The 25,809-nt window shown below is 48.9% G+C and overlaps 3 protein-coding genes and 1 long non-coding RNA gene across 4 annotated transcripts in view; 2 read left to right on the top strand and 2 right to left on the bottom strand.

The window, feature by feature from the left end:
- Positions 1-1,513: 1,513 nt before the first annotated feature.
- LOC135818411 (uncharacterized) lies at positions 1,514-4,346 on the top strand. The gene is made up of 2 exons (XR_010553680.1): positions 1,514-1,845; positions 3,707-4,346. It is a non-coding gene; the product is annotated as an uncharacterized LOC135818411 (long non-coding RNA).
- Positions 4,347-5,378: 1,032 nt separating this feature from the next.
- On the top strand, positions 5,379-11,323 carry LOC135818410 (cell division control protein 42 homolog). Its single transcript, XM_065331782.1, has 5 exons — positions 5,379-5,506; positions 5,591-5,783; positions 5,893-5,965; positions 6,087-6,196; positions 10,516-11,323. Exons 2-5 carry the CDS (start codon positions 5,679-5,681, stop codon positions 10,801-10,803), a joined length of 576 nt encoding a protein of 191 aa, XP_065187854.1. The 5' UTR covers positions 5,379-5,506; positions 5,591-5,678; the 3' UTR covers positions 10,804-11,323.
- Positions 11,324-18,186: 6,863 nt separating this feature from the next.
- LOC135818409 (leucine-rich repeat-containing protein 34-like) overlaps positions 18,187-25,809 on the bottom strand; it is a 39,574-nt gene continuing 31,951 nt past the window's right edge. Inside the window, exons 10-11 of the mRNA XM_065331781.1 lie at positions 21,395-21,521; positions 18,187-19,368 (exon numbers count right to left, since the gene is read on the bottom strand). Coding sequence (XP_065187853.1) covers positions 19,213-19,368; positions 21,395-21,521 — 283 coding nt within the window. The 3' untranslated portion in view covers positions 18,187-19,212. The remainder of the gene's footprint in view (positions 19,369-21,394; positions 21,522-25,809) is intronic.
- On the bottom strand, positions 23,293-25,289 carry LOC135818408 (protein lin-37 homolog). Its single transcript, XM_065331780.1, has one exon. It carries the CDS (start codon positions 25,131-25,133, stop codon positions 24,333-24,335), a length of 801 nt encoding a protein of 266 aa, XP_065187852.1. The 5' UTR covers positions 25,134-25,289; the 3' UTR covers positions 23,293-24,332.

Genomic DNA, 25,809 nt, shown 5'->3' with positions numbered 1-25,809 from the left:
CAGCTACGACAGCTGTTTGAATCGGTACGGTTCGGTTTGAGCATTTCTGCTTCCTGTCAGGAGTGCAATTAGTGCAGGAGCGACTTTCCTGTCGCCATAAGCGATTTGTTCGGCAGGTCCCATTCCCGGAGCAGGGGCAGCACCGGCGTCCTTTGGGACATGGACCCTTCTCACTACTCTTGTCAGCCATACAGGCAACACTCGCCACGACTACACTCGCATACAGCAAAGCAGTCAGCGCAGAACAGTCGAAGCAGAACCAGTCAGTCAGAGCTTGCAGTCAGAGCTACAAAACCCCTAAGTTCCTAACCATCTCCTACGACTCCTTGGAAAACAAAATGTGATAAAAAAAAATAAAACATACATGAATTGTTTGCAGGCAACCTGCCTACACTCAAGAGAGCACTGCATTTCACACAAATCCATTGGTATCGTTACAACGTTTCGGTCTTTATGACCATCATCAGGAATGAAGTGGACATGGAAAGAACAGCAGTATAAAAGAAGGAGGCAAGCAAGCAAAGCGCGGTACATAGTGACAGCGCGCGTAGAGAAGTGCAAAGCACGTCATGGCGGGTGTGCATTACTACATATACATGACAACACAAGCACAAACGGCGAGGAAAGTAGATACTGCGCTACAGCAGTGATAACAGCCCAGTTCCAGTCTCACACCACCAGTGAGGTGTCTAGAGCCCCGCGCCACTCGCAGTAAGGTGGTGTTATAGCAGATCCCAGCCACTGTTATTGTTAATTTCCGGGGATCGCTCCCTGATATTGATCGCCTCCCGGATCCTCCTCCTGGGGCGGTCACGCTCAGAACCGAGAACCCGGATACCTGAGAAAGCCGTTGCTCCCAATGGCAATGGGTCAGATGCATGCTTGGCCGCGAAATGCTCACCCAGCGCGGTGCCGCTCACTGTGTTGCGTGCGTCGTCGTTGTGTTCTTTTGTCCTGGTAGCGAGGCTGCGGTACGTCTCTCCGACATATTTATCACCACATTTGCACTCCAGGTGGTATACAACATTTCGCTCCGTGCATGCCCCCGAACCGGACATGCAGGCGACACAAGCAGCTTTGGGCCGCCCCCTGCTGTAGCGCAGTATCTACTTTCCTCGCCGTTTGTGCTTGTGTTGTCATGTATATGTAGTAATGCACACCCGCCATGACGTGCTTTGCACTTCTCTACGCGCGCTGTCACTATGTACCGCGCTTTGCTTGCTTGCCTCCTTCTTTTATACTGCTGTTCTTTCCATGTCCACTTCATTCCTGATGATGGTCATAAAGACTGAAACGTTGTAACGATACCAATGGATTTGTGTGAAATGCAGTGCTCTCTTGAGTGTAGACTGTAGGCAGGTTGCCTGCAAGTATAATGAAGCTGCGTGAAGCGTCCTTCAAAATTTTAAAACATACATGTAAATAAAAAAAGTCATGTACGAGTCGTCGTACAGTGCATGCTGGCAACTGAAATCCGACCCCTGAGCCGGGCGCTCCCATCGCAAACACACAGTCCGTGCGCCAAGGGGTACTCAAGGGCTGATTTTATTTGCAACCGCGGGAAACGAAGTCACCAAGACGCCTTCATTTGAGGCTTTTGGAATTGGAGAATTTATTGAATTTAGGTATGGCTCTCGTCCCTTCTAGAGAACTAACCAAGACCCTGTGGGGGCAGAAGGAGACTTCTTTGGCTCCGTGAATACACTAGCTATGCGGTGGTCTAGTTAGTTTGAGTGTGTGGTTCGTATTCAAAGTGTTCCAAGCCGCAGTTCACTCGAAGGTCATCGTGGATACGTCTGCACTTGAAAATCAAGGCTGGAAAGGACTGCCTGGTGTGTCCGAACGGTATGTTTTGCACTGAAGGCATTTCTTGTATGAATTGTTGAAAGTGTCTACTTGTTCGAAATGAAAAAGACATGGTCGTAGATCCTTGGCCCACAACACCCCACTAAATAAACTATGACCTGTCGTGAAATTATGTGAAATTGATCAACACAATCATACACAAATTATCCTATGGCAAAGTACTGCAAATGCAAATAATAGCATCCCTTTACCTAGGTCATGTTTGTAGGGCCTTATGCCACATCTTTGCATGATTTCCTCATGCAAATCGTGTGCCTAGCTTCGAAAACACATTGCGCTAAGTACCGAATATATACCTGTGAATCAGAACAACAGCACTCACTATTGCTTTCATGAGTGGTAATGGTCAGCTGAAAGGAAACTTCTATCCATCAACTCATAAGTAAAGTAATGACTAATCTCCTTGCTGGGCATGTGGTTCCTTCGTATTTACATGTACCGTAAAGTACCGCCAGAGCGCCCCACCATCTCGTCCTTTCGGGGTCGTATTGTGGGGGTGGTCTCCGGTCTGTAGGTTATACGACACGAACTTTGTACACATATTGCACGTTCTGCAGACAATCTGTGCCTTCGAGCGGACACGAGCTCCACACAAAAACCTGCTTAGTGTGACCTTAGTACACTAAGTTGCTCACACCGTACGAACTTCGTTGCACTCTGCCACACGATTTTCCTTTCCCTGGCTGTATTATATAAATCTGTCGCAGCAAAATCAAGGTGGGGCGCTCTCGCGGTACTTTACGGTATGTGCGCCTCTCTGTGTTCGGTGAATGATTTTGAATATTTGCGCACGACTTCAGGATAGTGCACATTGTATGCATGTACCTGCATATGTAATCCTTTCATGATTTAAAAATTAGGAGAGCCGTGCTTCTCATCACCGTGGACAAGTAAATGTCGGCCAATTACGTAGCGTTTGGAGATTTGCACAAGTACAGTTGCGTGTCGATTATGCGGCAACCGCGGAATAAAATGAATATTCTGGACGACTGAAGCTACAAAGCCATCTTGTGTTAACTTAACAGATAAAAAAGACAGTACTTCGAAGTACCTGTATTTATCACTAGTATTACCCTGAGACAGTCGTGCTCATCTCTAGAGACTGGCTTGTATTTAACTCTACGTAATGGCAACTCTCATGATGCTGACTGTCTACATTTACTTGAAGTAGGACTATAAATACTAAATATAAGGTCTATAAGCTGTCAGCGCGGTGCTGTTGGATACCCGACATGCCATGTGACTGACCGCCAGATACTAGTAAACGACATGCGATTGTACCGGTCACAGTGTAGCTGGGTTTTCACGACAATTTGAAACTTATACGATTGTGAGAAAAGTTCAGAAACCACACTTACACATACACACACACGCACGCACACACACACACACATGCGCGCACGCGCGCGTGTGCACACACACACACACCTGTCCTGTTCTGTTGAGCCACTACCACAACTTAGCACAAGGATCGCATCGGCCCCAAAGGGGCAGTAGAGCGAAAGTGAGAGGTGTTGGCTTCGAGTTCACCTATCTCTACGGTGAACGCAACCTCGATCGAAAGTCATGCCAAACGGATTTATCTACCACACGCGCGCGCGTGCGCGTATACAAAACGGAGGAAGGATTACTTACTCTCCCTGTATGATGTTTCTGTTGTATTCGTGAACAATGTCATTGATGTTTTTCCATGCATGTTTTTGAATATGCGAGCATAACTTCCAACATCAAGCACATTCTTGCTTCTCATCAGCATGTACAAGTTTATGTTGGGCAGTTATGTAGCGTTTGTTTTACCGGCTGCGTTTGTTTTACCGGCTGCGTTTGTTGGTGCTTGCAGGTCATTGGCATGCTGTCTGTTTCACAGAAGCTCGTGTAACAGGTTCACCGTACAGCTATGAATGCAATGTAGCGTGTTGAAGCCACTTCGGTATGACGTGATGCCTAATTTCCTGGTTGTACCAAAATTGCGAGTATGCAAGTGATCGTCAAGCCTGCCCCTGTACAGTAGCCGTCTTGCCTTGTTACGCCTGGTTCTGACTCTGCGTTCTCGTTTACTCCATGCAATGTTACAAGGAATACTGCTCCCTTCTCAAGCAATTCATTGGCAACAAAACGCTCGGCTATGCCCTGTAACTTTGCTGTGCGGTTTGTGCTTTGTCAATGTTGTGTACCAGTTCATGATCTGTGCTTGCTGGTCTGTTTGTTTTCTCTCGCACAATTGAGGCGCTGTAGCACAGTGTACAGTGTCGATCATCCTGCCCAGGCTCTGATTTCACGTACCACAGTACGGTTTCTCTTGTTGCTCACTGTAATGTGCATGATACAAGCTCCTTGGTACTCCATCATCACCTGGTGCTGTTGCTGCCATTGTTGGACCCTGCTGATATCCTTCTCGCAATGCCCGAACGTTGTTCCAACAAATGCACAACTCGCTCTTAGTTGTCACATTCGGTTTGGTCTCGTTCCAGTCTTTCGAATTGAGTGAGTGCGTAAGCTTGTATGAAGTGGTGGAGCAAAAGCCGTGTGCCGGCAAACATTCAATGTCCGGGTGTAATGACGCACCAAGGTCCCGGGACTTGCGTCCAATTCCTGAGTGATTTTTGTGTGCCTAGCCTCTAGGTATCATACCATATTTGTTTGGTTCAACCGTTTTGGATGCCCACTGCAATACCATTCACTGTATTATGTGTGTATGTTATCCAAGAAATCTCCCATATTTTTGGGTGGACAAACCTCGCCATAAGTCAGTAACCTGGCATTTTGCACTAACAGAACTCCTAGGATATCAGCGCCGTCTCAGTACCTGGGGACAGTTGTAAAGAAAAAGAAAAAATATCCTTGGCCCACAATGCCCCACTAAATAATCCGAAGGGTGTCGCGAAGACGACAATTTCCTTACCTTTCTTTCGTGGACGAAAAAAGACACTTCGCTTCGTCCGTTGCGCATGAAACGAAACATGAGGGTAGTGTTTATCAATTAGAATAGGTATCATGCACGAAGGAATGGCGAAAAGGTACTATGCTCGAGCGCTGGTCGTCGTCTTGTTTGTCAATTTTGAGTCCCATTGAGAATTTTCTTCTCCAGACCTCTCAAATTTCCCGCGGTTGCAAATAAAAGTGCAACTTCTAGACGACTTTTTTGAATTTGGCGCACGGACTGCACATTCACACGTACAGGCGCTAGGCCTGAAATCCGACCCTGAGCCGGGCGCTCCCATCGCAAACACCCGAAATAGAGGTCGCTAGAAAGTGAACCGGCCCAAGGGGTCGGATTTCAGTTTCAGTACGAGTACGCTCGTACTACTCGTTCTGCAACTGCAAGTCTGCAGTGCATGACTGCATTCACACGTACAGGCGCGCGCTAGGCGGGATCCGCGCTTGCACTGATCTGAAAAAAAAAATGTATCTGCTGTCTGCTGAGTGTAGTTTTTTTTGTGTAGTAAGAGTACACATTTATGTACTCTTGTCGGACTCACGTGATATTAACGCGCGCATGCGTACGAGCTCCAAGTCCCAACGCGATTTGGACGACAACGAATATTCTGTTTTCTGCTGCTGTCGACTTTTTGCCAGTTGCCAGTTTAGATGTTGTAGCGGCGTTCTGCCAACTCTTTCAAGTCTTTCATTTCCTTCCCTGGTGAGACGAACTTGCAGATCTTGTGACGGCAGTCAGGAGCAGCAGGAGCTGATTGTTTTCCTGTTTTGCCTTGTTGGATTGCAGCGGGCCCGAGTGACAGCTCGTTTGGCGTTGTAGGGTTCTGAGGGAGAAAGATCTTGGTTGATTCGGGCCGAGGTGTTTGCCGTGCACCATGCAGACCATAAAATGTGTGGTCGTTGGAGACGGTGCTGTGGGTAAAACTTGCTTACTTATTTCGTACACCACGAACAAGTTCCCCAGCGAATATGTACCAACGGTAAGATCCACAGGCTGGAGAGCCTCAGTTGGATCTGCTGATGAAAGAATTTGTCGGAGGTGCTGACTGACGGTCCAATGTCCGTCATTCTTTCTCCCTGCACTCGTAGGTGTTCGATAACTATGCTGTCACTGTAATGATCGGTGGAGAGCCTTACACTCTCGGTCTCTTTGATACAGCTGGTAAGTTGCTCAGGCCGAATTTGTCACACTCGTTTACAAACATCCGAACGTCCCGAATGCTGATGGAAAACGTCCTGATGCATTTTTTTCTACTTCTTTCTGGCTACTGTTTGAACTACAGGTCAGGAAGATTACGATCGTCTGAGACCCCTGTCTTACCCCCAAACTGATGTTTTCTTGGTGTGCTTCTCTGTCATTTCTCCATCGTCGTTCGAGAACGTCAAAGAGAAGGTACGAGTTGTAGCTCTCGATGTGTGTATGTGTACGTAAGAAACTACTTCTGTAGTGTAGAAGTACCTTGTAGATCTACTTCGTGTGTTGCTCCGTGTTTACATGTAGGTAGGCATTCGGACTAAGTAGTACTTGTAATCTTTTGTTCATCGTTTTCGTACTCCCCATTCCAATGTGCCTGTCAGTGCACTGCAACCTCGGACATCGAGTGTGTGACTGCGTCATCACTCAAGCAGAGTATTGGATCTGGTGGCCCTGCGCGCTCACAGCAAAATTTTATAAAGTGGTTGCAGGGCCAGGCGTATTACTCTGCCATGGCACGATTCCCTCTGTCGTGCTGTGTTACAGCATGAGGTGGCGTTTTTGAAGGTTGATGCCTCTTCAGTTGTGCAGTGCTGACCACTGAAATCTATCCACTGGGGTACTTTGTCTGTGCCACTGAACAGTACTGTAGCTATTCCATCCAGGTCCAGTCTTTAGAAAGACACCACCCAATGGTCGAGATTCGGTGTGTGTTTGTTGGGGGGGGGGGGGGAGTTGGTATCTGTGTAGTCCCGGTGTCATTCAGTCTACAGATGAACTGCGCACTGATGGACGCGAGGTCCAAGAACGCCGCTGGCTTTTTTGTATACGTGTCCATTGCGAAAGAGTGTGTGTGCAATCTAGTATGGTTTGCGTCGAAGGACGTGCAAAAAGATCTCAGTCAGATTGCTGGATAATAGAGCAACCCAGGCTGACCCCATGGAAATGACATTCATAGCCACACGGCTCAGCTGTAGTTGCTGCAGCTCTTGACCTGTACCTTATAGTGCTGGCTAATACAATGAGACTGGTGGGCTTCTTGCTATGAATTCCTGGAAATCTGCAGGAATAGTTGCCATGGCCATTGCATCGTGCAGCTATCTGTTCAGTGTTGTGTGCTGAGGAGTGTATAGTTGGGTCCTGAGCAGTATGTAGTTGTGTGTCCTGCCGCACACTGTGCCTGTGCTGTAGTATGCCGGCAGGGGTTTGGAACCGTGTGTGCTAGTGGTACTGCCATTGTTGGCACGTTTGCTGACATACGTTAACATAGTACTCAGTTGTGCACGATGCCGTTTGACCATGTGTACGACAATGGTTGTCGGCATTCATAGTGTCGTGAAACAGATGGTCGATGTGTAATTTTGGCTTCAATGCATGGTTTCTCTGATTGCGGTCGCTAGCGATCAAATGCGCGGTGGTTCGTGCACTGGTTTATCACGAACAGATTTGGCCACTGTGTTGTAGTTTTGCGTACGAGGGGAAGCCTTGCTTCTAGGCAGTTTTAGTATCAAATGATACATGGTTTATAGTGTGTCCGACTTCCCCTCCCACCGACTTGTGTATTTATCTTTATCCTGAACGAAATGTGTGTGTGTGTGACTGTGTGTTCATGGCTATGCACATTGCGTGTATGACTGCCCGTAGTCGTTCTTGAAAGATAAACTCTAACCGAATGGGTACGCCATGACTCTGAGTGCGGAACTCTTCTACAGTGCTTCTTGGAAGCTACAGTGGCTTGCTAGGGTTTGGGGACACTGTTCTGGGCATGGGTTGCCACGAGCTAACTTATTTTCTAATACAGTCTCCGTAGTTTTTGCACAAAGTAGCAATTCTTTAGATCGTGTACCATATAGGAATTAGAATCCAGCACTTGTATTGATCGTGGGGCACAAGAACATTTCCGTGCATTGTCAAAACAACTGCCAGTGATACTTGTCCAGTTTCTTGTGATATTGTAAGTGAGTGTGGCTGGTGGGGGACACAATAGAAGTACTCTAATTTCAGAAATTTTCGGTGCTCGATATTTTCGGTATGAGAGCAACAGGCTATGTTAGGTAAACAGAAATTTTCGGTACAGAGAAGCAGTTCCCTATTGTGTTATGTGTGTTAGTGTTTGTTCGGTGTACTGCAATTTTAGGTATGAAACAGACGCACCGAAAGTACCGAAAATTTGTGAAATTACAGTACTCCGCTGCTCGCAAAGTGCTCTCGGCACTATGCCAAAAGTGTTGGCGTGAGAAGGCGCACAGCATCAGCACAATTTTGTTCTGCCTTCTGTGTAGCCGCTCACTTATGGGTGGTGGTGGTATCATGTTTTCCCTGTGTCTCAATGAAACCTGACGATGGAAGAGACTGAGTACTCTTGCACCAGTTCAGAACCTAGTACATGTGTCTGTAGTGCTAAGGCTACACTGTGCCCGGTGTCAGGCATGGCGTCAACCCTGATCTATGCATTTGTGGAGCGGGTCGCGTCGTGTGTGTACATACATTGAAACATAGGATCGCTCTGTTTAGTTGAGACCAAGAGTGTGCAACTTCAGCTAGTATGGGGTCTGCGGTGGCACTTCATATCATGTGACGAACTCGTACACATTGTTTGCGCCCTGTGCATGATAGATACAGGGTTGTATGCAACCTTGCTGTTTATCGAGTGGGTAGTGGTGATAGAACAAACTGGTTGTGTTGCGTGTCCATGTATCACTTGTCAATGAAGAATGGCCTGCTGACCGCGACTGTGCTTTGATTGCGACCAGGCAGTGTCTGGCTGCTTTCAAGTCTAAGCTGCGATGTGCGATGGAGTGTAGCCAGCTTCTAAAGGCTGCGAGTGCTACTGTTGACAATTGAGAGAGGATTCCTGTCGAGCTTAGGCCAACACGCCAAAGCCTTAGTGATGTCCGCTGGTTCATATAGATCGTGGTGAATCTGGTGTTGATTGGGTCTGCGCAAAGGCAGATGTGTCAGGCTACTTTGCTGGCTGCTTGGAAGAATTCATGGGTTCAGGGACTCGCACTGATCATGCGTGGTGCTTACTAAAATATTGATGTGAGCTACAGTGCTGGCAACTGAAATCCGACTCCGTGAGCGGTGGGTTCACTTTCTAGCGGCCTCTGTTTGGTAGTTTTACCATCCCGTGTTGGGTCTTTGCGATATGAGCGCACCGCTCAGGGGGTCGGATTTCAGTTGCCAGCACTGTAGCTTGTGAGGAATATTCGTGGAAGACAAGACCGTGTAGCATGTATGACAAGTGACTTGATCATGATCTTCATCAGCATTGCCAGTAATATGCTTCCAGGCATACTCTTTCATCGACACAAGGCACTGTAATGCGAAAAAGATACCTGACCGTCCATTAATAGTTGCTCTTGGTATCTGAAACCAAGGATTTATTCACTGGCAAGGTGGATAATTTTGTGTGGAGCCGATTTGTACCCTGGGTCTACCTGCAGTTTTGCGCTGGAATTTATTGTGTATTATTGATATTATATTTTCAAGGATTCTCCAGAGGCAATGGATGCCTATGAAAGGAGTCTCCTGGGGAAAGGAAGTGAAGGTGGCTGTTATGAGAGAGAGAGAGAAAGAGACATGACAAGGAGTATGTTGTGCATAGTGCGTACATCCACTGAGAAACTTTTTGTGTGAGAAACACATGTACACTTGCATTCAAGTGTGCATGGATATTGTTACTCGATATCAATGAAGCTACTCCCACATTGATTTTGTTGTCCAGTTTTCAACTTTCTTACGGTTAGCATTGGCCATATGCGCACAGATGCTCGTCTGGAATTTATTTCCGTCCTTTTCGTCCAAAACGTTTTCAGGCCTGGCCTACAGCAATTTGCCTACGTTCGCGATAGGAATCATTGATGGGTAAAAGTATTCAACGGCTAGATGTTCTGCTAATATGCCATAGAAAGTAAGAAAATATAACTCCCCTCAGCATAAGCCATCAAATAGAAATGCCAGGGGCATCGCGAAAATTATAACTCCTCTCAGCATAAGCCATCAAATAGAAATGCCAGGGGCATCGCGAAAATATAACTCCTCTCAGCATAAGCCATCAAATAGAAATGCCAGGGGCATCGCGCACCTGGGCTCATCAGACGATCTTCGTCCTCCAACGAGTGTGTGTACCTGTACATGCATGTATATGTTACATAGAGATCTGCAGTTCCCAGGTGTCCATACCAGAGAGTATCTATCGGTGGTCTACTCCATTCTCGAACTGGACCGACAACGTGCAATATTGGTTTGGGCAATAGCTGTGTAAAGCACTGCGAAGTAGTGGGTGGGTCGCTTTTCCCCGAGACAAAACACCTGGGGTCTTCCTCTGGAGTTTTACACTGTTGGTGCTTGGTGTACAAAATGCTGCGTGGTTATTGTGTTTTCACAACTGCCGTCACTTGCTCCTGTTTCTGGTTGTCTAAGTCTACTAGTAGTTGATGTTAGACTTTAGTGTGTCGCTTTGCTTGACTGGTTTTTTTTGTGGTGTGCTGCTGTGTTGACCTTTGTGTGCTTAGTGGGTCCCTGAGATCACCCATCACTGTCCCAAAACACCATTCCTTCTAGTCGGCACCCAGGTGGATTTGCGTGATGATGCTAGCACAACAGAAAAACTGGCCAAGAACAAGCAAAAACCAATCACGGTCGAGGCAGCGGAAAAACTGGCAAGAGAACTGCGCGCAGTCAAGTATGTTGAGTGCTCAGCTCTGACGCAGAGGGGTCTGAAGAATGTATTCGATGAGGCCATTCTTGCGGCGCTCGAGCCTCCGGAGGCACCAAAGAAGAGAAAGTGTGTTCTATTGTAAAGCTTGTGACGCGTAACAATAGTTTTGCCATGATATTTCGGTTGCCGCTGGTGAGTGATGCTGGCCTACTGCATTTGTATATGATTTTGCACAAAAGACATCACGCTGTTGACATGATCTATATCCATCCTTCCCCGCCCTGTCTAATTGTTATTGCTCAGCTATCTTTTCTCTCCTCCCGTCTTTGATATCTCTCCTTCCTTCTTTCTGGCCCTGTCACTTTTGTTTTTTATTACCGGTGCTGCTTTGTTATTTTATGTGCGTAATAGGAGGGAACTCATTAATTATTATCTTTCCGTTTTCTATTGTTATACTATGTAGTTGCAGTAAGTTATTTGCTGGACATAGGTGTTGACGGTTTATGGTGTTTTTTTTTCTTTGATAGGTTTTTTCCGTTTCTTTCCTGCGCACATCAGACAATAATTCTACGCTTTTGTTCCATTAATGCGGTTATCATCTGTTAAAATATACATCTTCCGGGAACGTGCTGATCTTTCGGCACATAAGACCAAAAAATCAATCCAATCTGTCATTGTGAGGATCTGTGTGTGCCTGTCCTCTTTGGTAAAGGCGTGACAAGGCACGTGTATTTTTTTGTGTTCTGGAATTAAAGGGTTGCATTATGTAGCTGCACTTGCTTCTTCTTATCACCTTTGATCTCGTACATACAGTTATGCCTGTGTGTTTGTTGGCACTGGGCCCGGGGGGGTCCTAACACATTTTTTTACGACTCCCTCGTTGGCACTGTATACAGTACTTTTGTACATGTGCCTCTGAATAATTCAGAAAATCCCCAAGAAATGTTGCAACATCAAGAAGGGGGCCCAGGAGTGTTTCACTGGAAATCCAATGGTGTTCAGACTTGACATTTTGTCCCATATATTAACTATATTAATTTTTTCAGGACGGACAGGCCAGCGAATGTTTGTAGTACATGTATGTACATGTATTTGCGGCACGTACCCAGTCGATCAACCACACTCCTCATGTTGCTGCTATCAAGAGTACATAACCCCAGGGGGTTATGTACTCTTGCTGCTATTGATTACAATTTGTGCTGCCATAACGGGCTTTCTTTGGATAGAATCCAGCAGCTGTATATTATGCACAGCACAATTGCCTTCGTCACATAACTACACCATAGTTTCTCCAACAAAAATCCACACACAATGTGACATGCACACACACACACTTGTACCTGTTCACCAGTACAATGTAGTGCACTGCCCGAAACTAGCCAGGCGGCCGGGGTCTCCCCCTGGGTGACTAACGTTAAACCGTTGTAGTACAGTGCAGTAGGGGAGAGGGATTCGGGAAATCTTGGAAAGATGACTCTATTGAACAGGCCAACGGCTATAGCAGCTACCAAATCCTCAAACCACAGGTTGACTTGAAAAACATGACAACACTTTCGGGCTCACCACACCGCAGGCCGTGGGTGAGGACAAGGACTTAAGTGCAGAAAAGGGATTGACGGTATCAAGGTATCCCGCCTGGGATCCAACTGCATTGTAGTGTCATTTACTCATGCCCCTGCTGAGCGAAATACTTTTTACTAGTGTGGATGGCTAAATCAGAGTGGATCTGATAGGCTTCACAAGCAGTACCATTGACTACACAAGAGTTAGTCTTGCCAGAAGTAGAACAATTGGTCAACAGGTGTGTACACTTCAAATAGAAAGTAGAAGAAGTATGCGCACACCAGCACACACACACACACACACACACACACACACACACACACACACACACACACACACACACACACACACACACACACACACACCATGTACCACACACACACACATGCACCCCCCCCCCCCCCCCCCCCTCCCACACACAAACAGGTCAACAGTCAAAAATCAGCGGCCCCAGGACATTTCGAATAAGAAAAGCAGATACTAAAGAAAAGGTATGATTGGGATAGTGACACGACATGGCATGACACGAGAGGGAAAAACGAAATTCAACCAGTGGCATCAAAAATACTTGTCAAGACCTCATAATACTCCTGATCTCATGTTGTCACAAAACCTGCTGTGAAAAAAACAACAATGGGATCAGCATAAAGAGCACAGAATGAAATGTGGGAAGATGTGTGCGCACACGGAAGTGCACTGTTCAACCTCGCAATAAAAGGGGGTGAAACAGACACACTGTGAGTAAAAGAGAAAGAACAATAACTCCAAACACTGAGGCTTGTCTGAAAAGCGGTGGATCAGGTACGGCATGCGCTCAGATCAGCTCCACGGCTAGCTTGGTGCCGCCGTTGCGGAGTGCGAGCAGCGGAAACAGGGGGTAACTGGCCGGCAAGTGTTCAATGCAGTCGACCTTGACGTCGCCGTCGTTCTCCTCAAGCAGCTGCCGAGAGAGCGTCAGTGTTCGTGCCGAGCAGTCCAGCTGCACGAACACCTCGCGAGCATAGTCCAGACTCTGCGGGCCGCACGACACATCGGAGTGCGGCCCGTGAAACGTGCGCCCATCGGCGCACCACGACCAGGAGCGGCGCAGTATCTGCTCCCAGGGCTCGTTCAACTTCGGGTCAACATAGCCAACCACGCCCACGGCAAACCGACCACCTTCGAACGTCACCTTCCACGTGTGCTGGCCATGCAGAAAGCCACGATTGCCAATGACAAACTGATTGCTCGAGCGGGCTGTCGCCTTGAGATGCCCCTCGACAAGTTTCACGCCAGTGGACGGCTCACAGGTGGGTACCAGGTGCCAATGGCCGCGGTTGATGCGGAACGGAGCGCCGTACACGTCCTCGCCGTTCATCTTCACGCTCATGGTGTATATGCCGCACTTCTGCGAGGTGAAGCGGTACGACACGTCGTACGTGCCGTCGTGATTGTCCACGATGGTGATCTCCGGCGGCTGCGGGGTGACTCTGCCCATGTCGTGTGGCACGTCCGACCACGTGCACTGCAGCGCGTCGCCGCCATCTTTCATGCGGTCGCCGTGCCGATCGTGCGCCGTGAGGATGAAGGTCATGCGCTCGTTGCGGTACGCCTCGCTCACGCCCGTGCCCTCGGCCATGCACTGGTCACCCAGCGCCAGTCGTGCACGCAACGTGCCCAGCGCACGAACCTGATCGGGAAACCCGTACTCCTTCGGAATGTACTGCAGCGTGGCCTGTGCACACGGCTCAATGGTGGACGACGGAAACTCGACACCGCACAGGAACTCCTCGGCGTCTGCCAGTCGCTTCACACCAATCGGGTCACAAAACTGAGATGTGCTGTCATCCGCCAGTACGGAGCGCGCAAACTTGACAATGGGTCGCAGCTTCTCCAGCTGGCCCTCGATGCTGTTGTACTGGTCATAGAGCGCTGCGTAGCGCTGGTGTTCGATGTCGTCAATCTGCGTCACCAGCTCGGTCTCAACGCGCTGCGCCTGCCTGCGGATGTACTCGACGACGACGCGCTTAGCGTGCACACTGTTAATTTTCAGCTGCTGCATGACGTCCTTGACCTGGTGCTTGCACTGCACCAGCGGATCGCCCAGGTTCTGCAGCAGGTAGGTGAACTGCGCGTCCACGCGTACACGCCGCTCCTCGCAGATCTCATCGACCGAGACAGTGGCGTGCGCCACGCCGTCCTTGTACTCGTGTTCCCCTCCCTGCTTGGTGCACTCGCGACACACGTAGGCGCCACACGGCGTGCAGAACATAGTCAGGCGGCGGCGCTGGTGCTCGGCGCACCACTGGCCGGACGTGCACGCCGCCTTGGCGTGCCGCTGCTGCTCGAACAGCTTCGCTTCCGTGTCGGCCGACTCATCATGAGAGCGTTTCTCGGCGTGGACAGGAGCAGCGCTATCGTATGTGACCTCAACGCCATCCGCCCAGTCATCTTCGATCTGCATGTCATCATTGGCATGTACAGCGGTAGGGGATGCCATGCTGGCGCTGGGCTCGTCACGCTCCGGCTGTGGTCTGCCGTATAGAGTCGGCGAGACAATTTCCGCCGGATCGTCCTCGTGCGCGTGGTGGCAACTGTCCCAGTCGGTATGCTCGGCCGGCGTGGGCAGCAGTGTTTTACCAGGTGGTGGTGGTGGTATGTCTCCAGGATCACTGGTGCTAATAGAGGGAGCGCTTCTAGAGTCGGTTCTGCTGCCGACATCACTATCAACGTCATGATCGCCATCAGCATGACCACGCGCCACTTTGTGATCGTTCCAAGAGTGCCTATCCTGCCCAGCAGCATTGCCATTGCCACTGTAGTCTTGCTCGTGTTCCTGGGGATACTCGGACTCGTCAGGGGTCGGAAGCAGTGATCTAGCTGGCCTGGACGTGTCGTAGACCGGGCGGTACTGCTCGTCGTGACAAGGACCACTCCACCCGTCTTGTCTCGGTGCTCCACGTTCATTGGCCGGGTATTTTCCAGGTGGCCGGTATGCGTCGACTTCCGCACTGTGGTGCTGATGGCCACCGTTGCTGGTACCCCGAGGCGGGTCAGGCCAGGCGGTATGGGCATGCGAAGGTGCTCTGTGAGGCTGCTGAGCCTGCTGAGGCGGTCGGTGCTGTGTAGGTGGTTGGCGGTGATGCGACGGGGGCTGCTGCTGCTGCTTATATGCTGGGTGCTCTGCGTGCTCATCACGTGGTGCCAGCTGATGATCGTACGTGCTCCCTTGCCCACGGTCCGGAGGCACAGACTCAAGCAACGGCCCACGCGACGGACGACCACCGCCGGCAGTCGGATCAGGCAGAAGCGTGCGGCCGCCCCCAGTGCCATTTCCACCGGCAGGAGCTACTGGCGCATGCCGATCCCAACTGCCGTTACCGCGGACGCGCTCGGGCTGCCGGTCCTGCGTCCATGCGCCACCAGTGTGGGGGCCATGAGCAGGTTCAGGCGCCGTAGAATGCTGATGGCGCGGAGTTGTGTCTCTGCTATAACTAGTTCCGTATTGTGCATTTTCATATGAGCTACCATGAGCTTCGGTTCCCTGCCCAGACTGACTGTAACGATTCGGACCAGGATTAGGTCTTCCCCTGTTGGTTACGTCTGCATCAGCGACGTACTGCGAAGTGGAGCGCGCCTGCGACTGAGTATGATGTGTGTCTGCCCAGTGCGCCTCGTGGCCTGTTCTCGGTAGCAGGGTTTTCCGTGGCTCTGGTTTGCCCTGCGCTGCTTGACCAAGGTCAAAGTAGCCACCACCACCTGAACTCATGGTGAAAACCACTAATCCTAAGAGAGCTTCTCAGAATTCTCTAATACCACAACGTAGTGGAACACATCAAAGCAAGGAGCGAAACTCTTTTCTAAGCATATCTCAGACGACCAGACGATGAGCATTGCAACAAAACAAGAGAAACTTTTCAGAATGACTTGCCATTTGCATTTGCACCAACGTTTGACGGTTTGACTGAGAGAGAAGGTCTCAGAAAACAATCATTTTCTTTTTTTCAATTTTTGTACAAAACTTTTTTTGGCGTCATTTTCTCTTCTCTTCTTCCTGATCCTTCCTTAAAGAAGTGTAACGTTTGAAAGTTTTTCTACTGAATCTACAGAGGGTAGGAGTACGAGTCGAAGCTGATTGTGTTTCTCGAAACATTTCTATAGCCGGTGGTTACGTGGATGTGCGAACTTTCCTTTCCCAATGAGTCGTACATGCTGCACTCAGCAAGAGAAGGCTTCGACTAAGTAACGAGTCACACAAGTTGTCGAATTGCAGGGGCGTAGGAGGGGTTTTGGAAGTGGTACGACCGAAGGTCGGTGCGGCCGAAGGCCGTGTTGGAGGGGGGTCCGGGGGACCTCCCCCGGGAAAATTTTGTAAAAAGGACACAAAATCCTGCGTTCTGGGAACTTCTGGCACACTTCTGGCGCAGTGTGCAGTCGAGTCGAGCACAGTACTCAGTACGACTGCAGATGCATAACAGATCTACGAGTACGAGTCTAGAAAAAAGGTCAAAGTCTGATGCGCATATATGCATCGATGGATCCTGATTTTTTTATTACGGTTTTGCACGTTCCGGACGGACCACACTTTTCGAAAAGTGGTACGGCCATGGTCGTACCAGTCGTAGCGGGTGCTACGCCCCTGAATTGGGAAGCCTATTCATTGTACTATTGCCCTGGGTCATAGCCTCATTGGCATCCAAAAAATATGAAGTTCAGTTGTGTACAAGTGACCGACCATCCACCATGTACTGTACTTGCAATACTTCAGTTGGCATTTTTTTTTAACTCTATGGACATACCGGTGCACGTGCATGTACATGACATTGTACTACTGTGCAGTCCACTTCACCTGGCCTAGGCGCCTGCAGCTGAGAAAGGAGCGGTGGCTTGACAGCAGATGAGATAGTCTGAGAGAGGTGACCAGTGGAGGGCCGGGCATACCTGGACACTAGTACCCCAGGGTATATTCTAGGACGAATTTCCAACCGGTTAGTTACGGTCCAATGAAGAGTCGGGGGTCCCCCCGGAAATTTTTTCAAAATACAACCCAAATATGGCACTCGACACACAAACCGTACAAACTCGTGACCCTAGTACCAGGCCACGCGACTTCGCTGGAAGTATCCGTCCAGAAAAATGCGTTTGACCATTCACCCACAGAAAAGTACGGGCGGTTGGAACTGATTTGTAACTTTTCAACCGGTCGCCAACAATTTCAACCGGTCGAAAACCGGTTGGGGCGGTTCTAGAAAATTCCCTGTACCCGTACTAGCCCAGTGCCGGGGCCTGTCGTCCCCCCTCCCCCCCCCCCCCCCTGTCCCGTATCGATTCTTCCAAGCTGAGCGGACCGTTTCCGGGTAGTGCCAGTTTGGCCGTAGACCTGGTAGACCGTGCCATGAGTGTGTCACCATAGTAACATGCTAGTGATACGCATGTACACACTTGTTGCAATTTCACTGTGTCGCATCGGAAACAAGGATCATCGGCACCGGTACGAGTAAGTGCATTGGGTGTGTTTGATCACATACCCTGGGTCCAGGCTTGAGAACATTCTCGAATAACCATGCAGGCTGAGCGGATTACGGCCATGTCAGGGAGTCGTAAAATACCGGTATTTTACGACTCCCTGGGCCATGTGAATGAACAACTGGAATGTGTCATGTATTCTACAATCTAGGACTCAGAGTAGGAGGTGTTCGACGAAGTCAGAAACACTCAATTTGATCATGAACACTACGTACAATGCACACGGCCTGTTGATAAACATGCGCAACTAACTTAGGCTGCATTCGCTTCGTACGGTCTACAGTCGTGGCCAAAGAAATCCGACCAAAGGGTCAAACGTAGTGCTGCGTGTCCATTTCAACTACATCATGCACGTTCCAAAACAGACATCCAAACGAAAACAAAAAAAGTTGCATGAGCCTTGCATGGCGCTGCTTCAAAACACTGTACTCCAGAAACAGACTCCCTGGTTGATATGAAACGGATAGCCTGACCGAACAGGAAGGAGAACACAATTAATATCGAACAGATTTCTTCCAACAAAAACTGAAAAAAAATAGGTGCCAAGCAGTGTGCTTGGGGCAGAAAACTCTGACATGTAATCAAAATGTACGATTGAAAAAAATGCGATCACATAATTACTGTCGAGTAGAAAAGTACTGATGTAATTTGTAAAGGCGGTTGTTTACGTTAGGTGAGAGTATGTGACTCCTTTCCGTTTGCTTGTAAATGTAGTGCAATCTTTTAGTTTAGTTTTGTCAAGACAGCAGGCTGATAATTACAAAATTGGACATGTATCTACTATCTAGTGATGACCACACATCTCTACTCCTGTTGTATCCACGGTACCGTGGGAGCCGTGGCTAAATAATTATATATTTTTTACTGACTGGTTTGAGGGAAAGACACATAATTATATATTTTTTACTGATAAACTTTTCTAACTGTCCACAAACTCCTACGCAGCCACTTGCACATTTAGGAGACTACACTTCTCAACTCCAAACTCCAAGAACGGTCTCTTCACTGCGATTCAAATTCAAAATTACATTACAACAAATTTGTTTGGCCTGGCCCATCATGAGGGTAATTCCAAATTTTCGGGCCTCGCCCATCATGTAAGTTTGAATTTGAATCGCAGTGAAGAGACCGTTTTTGGAGTTTGGAGCTGAGAAGTGAAGTTTCCTAAATTATTTACTGAAGCAAACTTATTCAAAGCGACGGGTGGCATCACGTGGGCACGGTCCGCCAGCTAAGTTAAATTTCAAGGAATGCCGGTGTGCGTCAGAAAGGGACAGGGCCTCAGATGGTGTTTGATGCCACCGGGAGAAGAAGCCCGTGTCCAAAGCCAAGATAGGCAATACTCGGTTCAGGTTTGGTTCGTTGAAACTCTGAGCCGTCGACAGCAACATAACGATCGGACAAGTGGCCACAGAAAATCCTTGGATGTGCACAGTTCACAGGGCGAGACCTCTCACACCATCCAGCGTTTTAGAGCTGTCGTTCAGACTCGGAAACGCTTGCGCTTGAACAAGGGTTTGAACTCCTTGCATTCGACGTGCGCCACGGAGCACACCCCGTCGACGATGTACGTAGAGATGTCCAGACCGCCTTCGACGGAGACACGCGGAACTGCACCACTCAGCAGATAGGTGTAATCCTGCCACAAAGAAATAAAGCGCAACAAACAAGAACAGCTTCTACAGCTGCGCTCGGTGAAATCCGACCTAAAGTGCAAAGCTTGCTGGCGCCCTGGACCAGTTATGATTACATCATCGTATTTGTACAACCATGTGTACGTCCAGCCGCGTTCATGCCAGTTCCAGAGCGTCACGGGCCGTGCAAGTTGAGGGCACTAAGTATGCACTCTGTGTCGGATTTCACCCAGCGCAACTGTAGTATCCGCTGCTCAACGAAGAGATGAAAATAGCTGTGCGATAAAAGCTTATTGCTTACAAGTAGTCTAATATCTACTACTACAGTACAATCATTGTGTTAGTACTCAGAACTACGGGTTTGAAAAGAAACGAGACACGGATTAATTTCTTGTTCCAGCATAGGGGCAACCCCTTCATGTACATATATGCCCTTAATTTCTTGTTCCAGCATAGGAGCAACCCCTTCATGTACATATTTGCCCACCCTTCCTGTACAACCCCAAACTTACTATCACGAACGGACACAGAGGCAGTAGGTTTTGCGAAAGTGCTCAATACCTTATTCAGGCAGAGCGGCGTACAGTTCGTTGTCTGATGATTGGTTCAGCCATGAAACTCTGAGTCACAACGGAATTTGCCCAAGGGTATAATTGCCTTTGTATCACGAATAGAAGAAGCCCAGTCCCTCTAACCCAGTAGGATACTTAGCCGCTGCATTACGGTTGCCACGGCAAGTACATTGCAGATTAAAACCTGTGTGTCACGACTATGCAATCACTCACACTGCCATCACTACAACTCGCAGTATTTTGAAGAAAGGACGCAGTTCCTCCCCCCCCCCCCCCCCCCCCCCCCCTCTCTCCTTGATTCTACCGCTGCACCCAAACTGAGTAAACACCCAGCTTCACAAACACAAAAAAGAGTGAAACACCAAGGCCGATCTGACATACTGAGCCAATCCATCCATGCACAAAGGCAGGATCTGCGTGTTAACGTGAATTGCCAATCTCCAGAACCAGGACACAATCATGCCGACGTAGGTCCAGACAGGTTTCTTGCAGTACGGCATGCATGGTTTATTTAAGCCAGAGTTAAAGGGGAAGTCAAGGCTACGGTCAAATTTTCACCAGTAGTAGTCTTCGGGGTGCTGAGACGCATGGTCTTGGTCCGAGGAAGCTGAGACGTTCCCTTCCTTCTTTTTTCCCGATCAAACTTGCCACTTCCACCGAAACTGGGTGCCTGCGCCCTACTATGTACATGTGGATTTGTATGCAAAATGTCACTAAAAGCGCCATTTCGTTCTTATAAAAGCACGGATGACCGAGATTGGCCCATATGTTGTAATCTTTTGGACGCTGAGTCGGCTGGTTTTGGTCCGAGAAAACTGTGATGCAGCGTTCCGCCCTTATTCCCAATCGGACATGGTTGAATAAGTGGTCACGTGCTCATGCGTACACCAGTCACCAGGTCAGCGTGCCTGCAGGGTACAACTTACAGCATGTTTAGGCGCGTTTCTGTCACTCGAGTTGAACCTTGGTGTGAAAGTTCAACGCGAGTTGTACCCTGCAAAGCACGGTGACCAGGTGACTGGTGTACGCATGAGCACGTGACCACTTATTCAACCATGTTCGACTGGGAATAAGGGCCGAACGCTGTTCCGCAGCCTTCTCGGACCAAAGCCCGTCGACTCAGGGTCCAAAGCCAGTCGACTCAGCGTCCAAAGGACTACAACATATGGACAATCTCGGTCATCCGTGCTTTTATAAGAACGAAATGGCGCTAGCTTTTAGTGACATTTTGTCTACAAATCCCCATCTATATGGTAGGGCACAGTTACCCAGTTTCGGTGGAACTGGCGAGTTCGATTGGGAATAAAGGAGGAAGGGAGCGTCTCAGCTTCCTCGGACCAAGACCACTCGACTCGGCACCCCCAAGGACTGACTCCAAAATTCCAATGATCGTTTTTTGAATAGAAAAACACATTCTGGTTTTACAGGTAAATCCCATGTACAGTCATGTGCATCTTACCTGGCAAGTATCATGGTCAAACTCATTGCCCCATACGTATACATATCTCAGGGCGCAGCTCGCCCGAATCGCCCTGGCCATGGCCTTAAGGCCCTCTGGCTGAATGCTGTTGAACTTGATGTTCAGCCTGGAAGCCACATGTACATGTACATGCACATACAGACAGACAGACAGACACACACACACACACACACACACACACACACACACACACACACATACCACACACACACACACACACACAGACACACACACACACACACACACACACACACACACACACACACACACACACACACACACACAAGATGACAAAGAGGTCACGCCAAAGGGCTGCGACAGGCGCGTAGCCGGCAGTGTTTTTCAGGTTGCCCGGAAAGGCGGAACCCCCCCCCCCCCCCCCCTCCAGGGTTGCAGCACAGACACCGAAACCTTTCAAAACTCTTCTTAGACAATGCATATGCAGTCACCAGAAGTACAAAGTGACAGTGCGGTGGATGCAGTTTGAGTGAGGTGCGAAATTTCGTGAGAGCTTCGTCTGTACCAACTAAATGTAGCTGAACAAGTACAGTCATATACGATTGTGTAAAGGTTCTCTTTCATATTGCGTATTTTAAATGTTAATACAAATTTGTTAGATGTGAATGGACCACAACACATTGGCAATGGTATTCTAAAGTCTCAGATTTTGCCTCTCAGGAGCTTGGAATTTGAAGATACCCTAAAGCTTTTCACGGGACCGCCTGGAAGTGGTACAAATGATTGAGCGCCGAAGAACGCAGGGGCACAATACGCAGCCTAGCTTTGCAATCACGCCATGTGAAAAACATGTAGAAAACAGTTGTCTGAGGATTGCTTTAGCTTTGCTATGTGCATGAAACGCAGCGTTACAACAATGACCTAGCCGGCTGTCTCTGTTCTCTTCTGCCTTTGTAGAAAACAGTACATGTGCAGTCTTAATTAAGTCTGAAAATCTAGCTTGAATTGTTCCTGAATTTATGTTATTTTCCCGGTGTTCTTCGGCGCCCGATCTTACCATATGTCTGCGCACACATTCATTTGCGTAAAGGCCTATTCATAATACCACTTTTTGCGACGCCACAGCTGCGACTTTACTTTTTCGGTTTTTGCGATATCCATATGCACGCGTGTAGATCTACTGTGCAATGCACATCGCTAAACTTTGGTCAACTTCTGCGACAGTGGCATTGCGAATGCTAGAGCGCGCTAGCGACTGTCTGTCCCCGCGGAAAATCGGGGAAGAAAAGCTCAAAACTCGCGGCACAATTTGCGGCAAAATTGCGAGGAATTTTCGCCCGTTTTTGGTAAACTTGCAAGTACATGTAGATAGGCCAATCTACCGGTTTGCCTCCCAGAAAACTACCTATTTTAAAAGTATTTTTCATAAAGAAGAGATTTGACAGTTCCTTCCGATGTTTTCAAAATAGTAGTAAAAAATACAAATCGAGGAAAGAATTTGCATCCGCGGAATCGCGATTTTCCCTGCAGAAAGTGATATCGCACGGCCGAATATGCCGCAATGCTGCACGTCAGAAATATTCGAGGTGAAGTTGTAACAAGTACGGAGCGAGAGTATCGCTGTGATACGCATACGTCTTGCACATAATCTCACGCAGCATCCAAGACGTGGCATGCACATAAACTAGTGGAGTAGGTTGCCACCTGGTGATGCACCACAACTGAATGCAAGGAACAACGTACGGCAGGTGAAGCGCATCAATGCGTTTACCTTGTGATTTTTCAAGCCATGAAATATGGGCTATTTGGGCCCAGTTTTCACAAACATTTCTCCTCCGGTAGGGCCTTTTTATAGCCGTACCAACGTAGAATAATCCCAACGCCCCTCCCCACACACACGCCAGCAGCCGAAAAGCAAAGAATGCTACAGTTCTGTTGTTACACAACGGCTACATGCTCTACGGCACGACTAAAGCTAAGCAAATCTTAGATAGAGACCACCGTAGGATGGCCGGAAAGTCTCAGAACTCTACGGCAGACTGGGACGTGTGAAAATGATCTAAATGCAATAGTGAACACAATACACTGTCTCGAGTCAGAAACGGGAGGGGGAAGGGGAACGAATAATATCATTATCATACGCGATAGCGAATGAAGGGGAGATATAATAGAGAAGTGATGCTGACCGTGAAAATTTGTACTTCGAAGTATTAATCAGGAAAAAATCGATAAAGTCATAGTATTCTATGGGGGTATAACAGAGACAGCACACCAGCACATGACAACACATCGCGGTACAACTACAATACATTGATTCAACACATCAAGCAAAAAGAGAACAGCGAAGAAAAGATGTGCACTGATATTCCAGGTTATGTCGTAACAAAAGAAGAAGAAAAGCAGCAGAAAAAACACCCTCGTCAGGGTTCAGGTGGCAAAACTAGCCCAAAAAGAACCCAGTGAACACTCGCATGCACAGGAGAAAAAAAAGAAAAGAAAGCCTACACAATATGGAACGCACGGACATACACACACACATCTCCGCCCTCGCACACAACAAATAATTTCTGCGAAGCGAGCGCACATCTAGAAGCACTGGCCAGCATGTGGCAACGGAGAGAGACGAACAGACACCTAGCCCTCTAGCCAGCGTGACACGAGCAGCTGCGTGTCATTCAAGAAGCTATGTACAATCAAGGAAACACGCGCTGCGGGCACCTACCGTCCGTTCGTTGTGCAGAAACACCGGTAGCAGCTCCGTTGGGTAGAAAGACAATAGTTAGCAGAGGAACATACAAGAGGGTTACTGCGGGTACTTTGAACAAGGTCATGCAGTGCTTAATTGCCTGTCACATTACGCGCTGCTGCTGCTTGTGGAGTAAGTCCGATAGAGGCAAGTGGCAGCTCTCGATGAATACGACAAAGGGAGTTGCAGAAGCCCGTGTTCACTGACACTGGGCTAAGATAAGTCCTTTTCTTTCAGCTGCTTGAGAACGTCGTAGCTCTCGCGATGGCGGCGGCTGTCCTCTCTAACGTGACGCCGTCGCTCCTCGCGTAAGCCACGCCAACGACGTTGGTTCATGGCCAGTAGATCCGATGCCCTCGCGGTGGCAGCGTGCTCTGTGGTTGCCGGTGACTGTTCACAGACAGGATAGAGAGCACGATCGACGCGAGCCTTAGCTTCGGCCGGAAGGGTAAGGCTGTGATGTCCAGCCGAAGAGCCTGTCATGGCTGTTGCCGTTGCCGACGTAGCGGCGATAGCGCCACCTCCCGCTGCCAGTGGCGTTGGTTTCGGCTCAGACGCTGGCAACCGGAACACAACCGGATCACCACCCAGAGTGGCGCAGGTCAGTAAGTCCAGACCTGCAGTGTCATGGCCTCTGTCCGACGGCTGGTCGGGCTGCAGGTTTTTCATCCAAGCTCGACAAACTACGTACAGCGGTGTCTCGCGATTGAATTGAGCCAGGTCTACACTACGATCAAAGAGCTTCATCACATGGTACGTCTCATCCGTCTGGGTCTTAGCCTCATCCCGAGTGCGAGGCCTTTTGCGTGGACTACGGCCAGACCGTTTCGATACCTGAGAAGCCTCGGGGGTTCTGTTTGGTAACTGCAGCAGCTCCATGGCCGTCTGCCTGGCCACCTCGTCACTTTCCTCGTGGCCATGTCGTCCATCATCGCTGGCACGGTTTAGAACGTCTTCTAAAACCCCGTTGAAGCGTTGACGGGCAGTAATCACTGCAGCATGGCCTGAGTCCATCAGAACCGTCAGTACCGAAGCACAAACGCTAGCTAGCTTCTCCGAACGCTTCTCGACACCATTTCCTTTGTCCACTGGCTACTTCTTCACAAAAACGCTTTCACAGGCCTACGCACACGCCGGCGTCCTTTGATGTTTCAGCTGTTTTTTTTGTTTATGTTTGAATTGACGCGCTTGCTACACTTCACCACTCGCCGATTTGCATCTAAGTGGACACGCCATTTTTTAAAAATCAGCCTCGTCTCCATGGCAGTAGCAACGCACGTGCGCTTCGGGTCCGCTCACATGACCGGATATGCGATTTTAGGGCGAGTATGTCGAGTATGTCGGGATTTTAGGTGAAAAGTAACGTTTCTTCGAAAGGTACAACTATCGCGTACCGGTTGACAGAAGGGATTCGTAATTAAATAATTAATTTTTTTTTAATATTGACCCCGGTCAACGGCCCGGCCGGCGACCGGCCGGCGGCCCGGCGCCTCATGCCCTGATCATGACATAATCGTTGTGAGCTACATGTACATTGTATACCATCAAGAGTACATAACCCCCCAGAGTGTGCAACGCCTGATCCAGCTCTGCATAGGGTCTTGGTCGAGCGGAATCGGATCTTTGCGTCATAATACCGTACACATCTGAGGGGAACCCGGGGAGTCGCGGGTACTCTTGGATCAAAAAC

Source organism: Sycon ciliatum, chromosome 5 (assembly GCF_964019385.1).
Source record: "Sycon ciliatum chromosome 5, ocSycCili1.1, whole genome shotgun sequence".
Classification (NCBI taxonomy): Eukaryota; Metazoa; Porifera; class Calcarea; order Leucosolenida; family Sycettidae; genus Sycon; species Sycon ciliatum.
The sequence above is the reverse complement of the archived record's forward strand: the minus strand, read 5'-3'. Positions and strand labels throughout refer to the sequence as shown.